Source organism: Coptis chinensis, chromosome 3 (assembly GCF_015680905.1).
Source record: "Coptis chinensis isolate HL-2020 chromosome 3, ASM1568090v1, whole genome shotgun sequence".
Taxonomy (NCBI): domain Eukaryota; kingdom Viridiplantae; phylum Streptophyta; class Magnoliopsida; order Ranunculales; family Ranunculaceae; genus Coptis; species Coptis chinensis.
The window spans coordinates 97,435,023-97,443,580 of record NC_141458.1 but is presented as its reverse complement, the minus strand read 5'-3'; the positions used below and the strand labels follow the sequence as shown (position 1 = coordinate 97,443,580).

General features: G+C 35.1%; 1 protein-coding gene and 1 pseudogene across 2 annotated transcripts; both read left to right on the top strand.

Annotated features, from left to right (window-relative positions):
- Positions 1-446: 446 nt before the first annotated feature.
- LOC147511944 (K(+) efflux antiporter 1, chloroplastic-like) lies at positions 447-3,260 on the top strand. 2 transcript variants are annotated; one of them, XM_086603525.1, is made up of 4 exons: positions 447-1,276; positions 1,877-1,999; positions 2,143-2,233; positions 3,124-3,260. In XM_086603525.1, exons 1-4 carry the CDS (start codon positions 1,244-1,246, stop codon positions 3,231-3,233), a joined length of 357 nt encoding a protein of 118 aa, XP_086459651.1. In that variant the 5' UTR covers positions 447-1,243; the 3' UTR covers positions 3,234-3,260. The 2 variants fall into 2 exon arrangements, 1 of the variants encoding a protein (XP_086459651.1); XR_015219545.1 differs by lacking the exon at positions 447-1,276 and adding an exon at positions 1,292-1,670.
- Positions 3,261-3,338: 78 nt separating this feature from the next.
- LOC147511943 (dnaJ protein homolog 2 pseudogene) lies at positions 3,339-3,977 on the top strand (annotated as a pseudogene).
- The last annotated feature ends 4,581 nt before the right edge of the window (positions 3,978-8,558 follow it).

Below are 8,558 nucleotides of genomic sequence, written 5' to 3'. Positions count from 1 at the left end.
ATTTGACTTCAACAGACTTTTCATCCATTTTTGCTCCTCTGATTGGGTCAAAGCTTAAACCATTGGAAAGCTCTTTCCGAGCCGGTCATTTTGACATATGGTAGGCCCAATTCCGAGGTCTGAGTCCAAAGATACGGTCTTCAGAAGCTCTGCTGACTTTTGTGCGTTGTTTCTGCCTGCGTTGACTTTGACTTTTCAGCTTTGACCGGGCTTTACAAAGGCTTTTTCTCCTTGAATCTTGGCCTTTAATCACAGAACTTCGTAGCAACCAACCATTGCTCCTTTATCTTGCCAAAGTGACACATTTTTGCACATAATTGACTTCAATGTCCGAAATACATAAAAGCACGTAATCAGCATTAACTCTTATTTATTACTCACATAATTGGTCTAAAAGTACTATTGTTAAGGGGTTAAAACTACAGTTTTGGGCTCTTATCACTATGCAAGATGCGCTATGGAGTTTAAGGTCACTTTGAAGAGTCTTCGTAATGTGGTTTCTACATCTACTCGGGATTCATCTGTGGATGATCAACCTCAGAGGATAAGCTCCTGTTTTCAAAGCTGCAGCTGAAGCGACTGAAGACGTTACTAAGGTTAGAGGTTCTGCAAATGTGTTTGATCAGTTGGGTCATGGTCTAAATGTATCAGGGGTGACCAACTACGGGTCAGAAGTTAAAGCAACCCCTATGGAAGATGCAGAGTACGAAGGTTTTAATGACAATGTTGTAGAAACCCAGCCCACTCATCCTAAAAGAAACGAGTATGTTGAAGAGGAACATTGGTACAGCCTACGATTCTGCTTCTGATAATGAAGGTTATGATGATGTGAATGCTGGGCATAAGGTAATGAATGCCAATGACACAAATGAAATTGCAAGCTAAGAAACAGGGTAAAGGATCATAATCCAACTGCTACTGGAGCAACCACAGTGAATGTAAATACTTGGAAACCACCACATTACCAGGCAACACAAGAGATGGAAGAATTTAAGAATCTGGAGGGTGTTCAGAACATAGTGACACTGGTGCAACTAAGCCTGGTTTTAGGTTCTTGAAGGAGAACAAACAAGACAAACGTACCTGTGAATGAAACTGTGAGTGGTCTACTTGCTGAAGCTAAGATCTACTTGATTCTTACAAAGCTCATAATGCTCTTTACGTATCTAGACATATAATTTTTATTGTCCTTTTACTAAATATTCTTTTGATAAACAAGAAAAAGGTGGTGCACGCATCCAGAATGAGTCTCAAAAGACTCTCTTATCCACTCCCGGTAATTATATTTAACTACAACCGGCAAGAGCTTAGTTACTTCAATTTGAAGATTGTTTCATCGTTTTTCCAACCTAACTGCTTATTAATTTGTATAAGATAAGATTTTATTACTGTTTTTATACAAAACAGGTTCTATGTTGTTTTTTGCCCTTGATAGTTTTTGTTGTTAAGTGAGGTTTAATGTTTGCTCGAGATTGTTACTTTTAAGTGATAGTTTTTGTTTGTAAGTGTCACTTGATCTTAAAAAGCAACATCATATAGACTTTGAGTTATTTTTTAGCTTTTTCTTAGAATGTGAAAGAAAATATGTTTAAGTTACTATGTTATTTTCTCTCATTTCATCGTTAGAGTAATAACATTAGCTCTTAGCTCTTGGATTCTCCCCAACAAATGTATGTACACTTGATATATTTTACTTTAGTTAAGTTAATAATCATTTCTGCTTTAAGCTTTGGGACGGTTTGTAAATTGTATTACAACTTGCTGTTTTTCCTGTAAGAGTTAATACTTAAAAAAAACTTAGCTTCCGTTAATTTATGGCTTAATTAGTTGCGAAGTTAAAGTGAATATTAATTCAATTGAACTTTTGGTGTTTCAGCAACCAGATGTAATCACTACCAGTTTTGAAGAAGTATCCTCGAATGCAAAGCCTTTGGTCCGAGAACTACGGAGATTCCCTAGGAGATTGAAAAAACTTATTGCAATAATTCCTCATCAAGAGGTTATTTACTTTGTCTTGACCTATCCTTCGTACTTCCTTTCCAGTAACCCTCCTTTTCTTAGTTGACAACTTTTATCTGCGTTTCTCTGTAATCTTTTGATTGAGTCATGCTCTAATCTTGCTATTCACTTTCTTTGTGTTAGATAAATGAAGAGGAAGTTTCCCTGTTTGATATGCTGTGGTTATTGCTTGCAAGTGTCATTTTTGTGCCTTTATTTCAAAAAATACCTGGAAGTTAGGCGAATACTTTCGCTATCCTTTTCCTATGCTACTTCTGTCTTATATATCCTTTTAACATTTTTCATTTTTTATGTAATTTGATTAGATAGTCTATCAACTGCTGGATTTTTTATACTAGAAACGTAATGCGATGTTTTTAGCTTTATCTCATACTAGATTCTCATCTATTATGCCATCTTACTACATGGATTCTCTGTCAATATGCTATACTCAATGTGAGACATTCCTTTTAGAGTAACTACATAATCCATTTGTCTTGCCATTGTGTCAAACGTCAAACAAATGTTTTCTCTTTCTCACTTAACTCCTCTAACATTTATATATATTTTTTATTGATATCTATTTAAAGTCTAGATTCCTTTGCCAACATCAAAAGTCTAAACTCCTCTAACATGTCAAATTAACCATATGTTGATATGAAGATGCTTGCTCCAAGGTAGTGGTTAGATTTGAAAGTTTTGTTTGCTTTCCCATTTTTCCACTTATTTTTATTGAAAGCCAGTACATAACATAAACAATTTATACCTATATCCTGAGATTAAGATGGATGTTACTTCACTATAGGTTCTTTTCCTATCTGTGTTAGTTCTCCCTAAGGGTCGATTGGAACATGATTTTTGTTGAAACAATCAGTAGCACCCATTCCAATAATATATCATGTTCAGCTTTGTCTCATTTGCTACTCCAATTTTCCATTCCTGGTTTTGCCAAAGAGGCAAAGATATTGCTACTAATATTGTTCCTGGTTTTGGCAATGATAGTTTTCTTTCATATATTATTTGTGCTGGGGCAATCGCCTAGATGCGGCTTGATTCTATCTAAACTTCTTAACTCCCATTTGATTTATTTGTATATTTACACTCTTTGAGTTGATGCATGTTTAGGAAGTCCTGTCCTTGATTACCTGGCTGCCAGTATCTTGACCGGTCCCTATGGTTTTTCAGTCTTCCGTCATGTACATGGAACAAAGGTGATTGCTGAATTTGGAGATTAACTAGATCTTTCCTACTCTATGGTGCATTTCTGTAGCCAGATACAGTCACTGGGGATATTGTGTTTGTCCTGCAGCAGAAGGAACACCCCAAGTATTGTGTTTGACATGTACGTTGAGCACAGTTTGTCCCTGACAGAGGCTCTCTGTGGATTCCAGTTTGTATTGACTCACTTGGATAACAAACAGCTCATCATCAAGTCCAACCCTGGGGAAGTTGTCAAGCCTGGTAAGGGTTTTGGGATTAGTTTAACACCATTCATATATTTAATAAAAAAAAAATGTTCTTATACATGTTGATCAAGTCCAACCCTGTTCTGGTATTTTGGGATTAGTTTAACACCATTCATATATTTAATAAAAAAAAAATGTTCTTATACATGTTGAAACTGATGTACTGATGCTTTCCTCTGACACCAATGAACAGATCAATTCAAGGCAATAAATGACGAGGGGATGCCTATGTACCAGAGACCCTTTATGAGGGGAAAGCTGTACATCCACTTCACCGTGGAATTTCCTGATTCATTAACAACCGACCAATCGAAGGCATTAGAGACAGTGCTGCCACCAAGGGCATCAACTCAGCTAACCGACATGGAGGTAGATGAGTGTGAGGAGACAACTCTCCACGATGTAAACATCGAGGAGCAAATGCGGAGGAAGCAAGCCCATTCTCGGGAAGCGAATGATGATGACGAGGAGAGCCACAGAGGTGCTCAGAGAGTTCAGTGTACCCAGCAGTAGTGAACCATGATTTAAAACAACTTTTAAGCAATAACCTTTTGAATTATGTTTCTACTTTTTATGTGTCCTTAATTATGTTGAATTGGGAGGTCTATGCCATTATGTGGATTTGCTATATGCAAGTATTATATTGAAATTATGAAATTTTGGCTGCAATCTTATTTTTTATTTAAAATAAGCTGTGCTTTCAAATGTTATTTTATAATATATAGGCTTTGGTATGTTTATGTAAAATGTAAGTAACTGCAAGGTGCGAAAGATAGACCAAAACCTATTATGTTGTCTAACATCCACATAGACTTCTGTTTTAGAGGGTTGCTCAGTGATTCCTAATTTCCAATATCTATATTTCCAATGTATGTTCTTATCAACTCGGTCAAAATAGCTCCTAGCCTTCTTCAACTTATTTCCATTTTTGGAATGGTGGGGTATTTGACACCTCATTTTTGCATCAATATACTCTGTAGTCTGTACTCTCTTCTTGGTAGGAACACTCCTTACAAATATAGTTTAGTCAAATGGTTAGATACTCAATTCAACCATAGACACAACATGATTTTGGAAAGAATCAACATTAGTATTCATTTTAACGTAACTAATTTGTTTTTCTTTTTTGCTCTTGAATTTTTCCCAATAAAATTGGGGTTAAAATAATAAATTGACAAGATTTTATTTTACTAAATTCATCCATAATGACTCGAGTGGCGTAGCCACGGGTTAATTTAGACTGAGAGTTTAATGTACAATGGATTGCAGGATGCTAGAGGAAATGATGTGGACCTTAGCATTTACAAGGGAAAGGTTTTGTTGATTGTTAATGTTGCTTCCCAATGGTAATAATTGAATATTAGGACCTTTAAGTTTGATTAAGTTTAGCTAATACAGTATTTAGTTTTTGTCCTTGATCATATTTTTTCTTTTTTCTTTTGCAGTGGATTGACCAACTCGAATTACACTGAACTGGCTAAGGTGTGTGAGAAGTACAAGGAGCAAGGTTTGGGTTTTATCTTCTTTGTTTTTCCTGTTTGTATGTGCATTTTAACCAAATTGATTGTTAAAGATATTGGCATTCCCTTGCAATCAATTTGGTTCACAGGAGCCAGGAACTAATGAGGAGATTGTGGAATTTGCTTGCACTTGCTTCAAAGCTGAGTGTCCTATCTTTGACAAGGTAAACTTGACCATCCTTATGGTGCATTTCATAACCTTTTATGTCTACTACTTTGTAATTTAGCATGATTTCTATTTGTATACATGGAGCAGGAACAATTCCATTATCGACTATGAAACAACTAGGCCTGTTTTTCACTATGTAGTATAAGTGCCAATGTATCATCTTTTTGTTTAACAAACAAAATGATTGTTCAATGAATATGTGCCCTACTCAACATCTCCACTTCTTGGGAACCAGATCCAACTAATGAGTTAGAAGCAGCAGACGAGACTGCAGATCCATTATTCATCTCGTGTGGATGCCCATTTGCTACGTCCTTTGCCTGACCACCCCACTGAATAATTATATGGTCGTTTTTACAGCTTCAACATTATTATTATATTGGTTATGTGTTGATCCTGAGTTTTTGGAGGCTGAAAGATCACAAAATTAGTTAGCTCATCAAAGCTAGCAGTGGGTTCGGCATCTTAGGAACATATTCAATTTCTGCAAGTGTTTGAAGGTATGCTTCTATGCCATTCATTTTTATTTATTTTTTTCTGTCAGTGTATTTTGTTTGGGTTTTCTTTATATGGAAGTACACTTCTGACTTCATGTTTACTTTTATTAACGTCAACATATGAATTTTGGCAGTTCACATGTTCCATATTCCCTCATTGTTAATGTGTCTGCAATTGTTAGTGTAGCTTAGTCTAAATTCTCTTGAGGTATCCATTAATGTTATTGGTGTTTATTTAACACTCTATTTAAAGATCCTAGCGATTGTTGGGAAAATTTTATTGCTGATTGTATAAATTAAATCACAACTTAAGTAATACCAAAATTAAGTTGCTCTATGCACTGTTGCAAGGAACACAGTTGCATAGTGCTAGAGGACTTCTATATTTAGATGTGCTTTTGTTGCCCAAGTCCAAAATAAGCACCCATTGTTGCCATCTAAGTAAGACAAAATCAGTGAGTTACCATTGTGATTGTATTTACCATGAATTTGGTGGTGCCTGTGTAAGTTGGTAGTTCATCTTATTAGATGATTTAGCTCAATAACATTCTTAGAATTGTATTCAATTAGTTGATATTTCACCTGTTATGATCAACTGAAACAAAAGCAAAGTGTTTGAATCAAAGGATATGATTCTCCTTTTATTTTAAATCTACTTTTTAGGTGCATTAATCTAGCTTGCACCATTAGGCGAGTGCTAAAGACACATGTGCATTTGGTTTTGGGGATGGTATTTCACAGGAAAGGGATTCGAGCTAGGAATGGCCTGAAAGATTGAAAGTTGTTTATCAATCATTGGAAGCGCAAATGTATAACCTCTTTAAGTTTAAACTGCATTTACTTGCTTTATTTGTTGTTTATATTGGACATCCATTGTGTTGTGCCTGCTTTCATTATAGTTCTTAAAAATGTCTATAAGGTCAAAAAATCTTTTGGGTATGGGATAAAGGAGAGGATATCCAAGTTTTGGAGTGCTTGGATATGTGTCGTGATGCTTAAAGGAGAGGATATCTAAGTTTTGGAGTGCTTGGATATGTGTCGTGATGCTTAGGAACATATTCAACTTCTGCAGGTGTTTGAAGTTAAGGTATGCTTCTATGCCATTCATTTTATTTTTTTTCTATCAGTGTATTTTGTTTGGGTTTTCTTTATACGAAAGTACACTTCTGACTTCATGTTTACTTTTATTAATGTCAACATATGAATTTTGGCAGTTCACTTTTTCTTACACGTGTCCAACAAGTTAGCAACACGTGGTCTATCATGCATTGAAAACTTTAAAAAAGAATGTTGGATATGGTGAAACTTTAAGCACTTTATAAGCCCTTCAACATGTCATTTTGTAATTTTGTTTGAGGGTGACTTGATCATCATGTATAATATCAAGTTGTCCTTATCATCGTGTATCACCAATTTAAAAGGGAAAAAAAGTTGGGGATTTTAGTATTATTTACATAGCCAGCCTGTTTGAATATATTATACATGCATTTTGTAGGCTAATTTTGAAGGCTTAACTATTTTGCATGTATTAGATATACAGTTACAATCTAACAAAGATGTGCAACCCCAAAACTTTTTGGCAATTCATGTATTATTTTTGTTTCAGGTTAGTATTCTTTCATTTTGTATCTTTTATAAGTTCTCGATTAAGGTTCTCTCACTTTATAGCTTAATCATCATATGTTGATGTCTGATTACTCCCTCCATCCACAAACTAAATCTCTTGCCATAGATTTACTTCCTTATGAGGCAGACAAGTTCAATGCCAACTTCTGTTTTGGGCTGGGCATGTGTCATCTTCATCCAGTATGGTCGTTTTGTATAGCTGTAGGTTGTAGCTAGCGATATAATGTCATCATTTTTTATCATTTTTTCAGTCACCACATACTTTTGAGTTGCTGCAAAGTTTTATAGAAGGCTTTTGATATATAGCCAGTGACATGAATGAGGTTGTTTTATGCATCCATATTTAGGTGGACTCCTCTTATTGCATCTGATCTTTTGAAATGCTCTTCTTTCTTTTGTTTGCTATCATGCTCTTTTTCCTTAAATAGAATTATATTTGAACTCCTGTTTTTGCATAGGCATTGATCAAGAGTATTGCAACCAACTTTGAACCATCATTGGCAACTAAGTCTAGAAAAAAAAATGCAAAATCAAGATCGGAGCGTCAAAGCTTATCAAAATCAATTATCTCTCCTCTTTTTCTATTACCTTATCATCCAGTGTCTAATTCATTTTAGAAGCCAAAGTGCGTGTAATCATAGTTCAAGTATAACGTTTTGGTCACTACTCACTACATTTATTTTGGTTGCAGTTTTACAATGTTCAACGGATGATCATATTGGTGTCAAAAAAATTTCTATGTGCTTGAATGAAGTCAGATATTTATATCAATTAGTGGTGTCAGTGCCTACTGGCCAAGCATCGAGAGGTTGGTCCCAAGGTCTTTTGGTTAAATGCCACCTTTAGCAGGGAAAATGGGACTTAAGGTATTAGGATACGGTTTTTACATATGTGATTATTGTTTTAGATTAATGCTTTATTGTGAGCTCTCATCTCCCATGTCAACATATCAAAAGATCGAAACACCGACTTTCATTTCTTTTTCTTTATTTTATCAAATAAAAAAGATTACTTACTTCATTGTACAAATGCAAATTTTCCCACAATTTGACTTTAATGTTTGTAGGCAATTCAATCAAGTAAGCATTTTTTTTTCTTTCTTTATAACCTTCAACTTTGACAAGGTTATCTTCAATTTTGACTATATTTTTGTAAGTATTTTTTTTCCCCTTTCTTGGTTTCTGAAACGAAGTTGCAATACCATTCAATGCGGCAGTTGAGAATGACGATTAGGGACAAAGTAGTTTCAAGCAAAGATACATGGGGAGTCGACTTTCTCCTT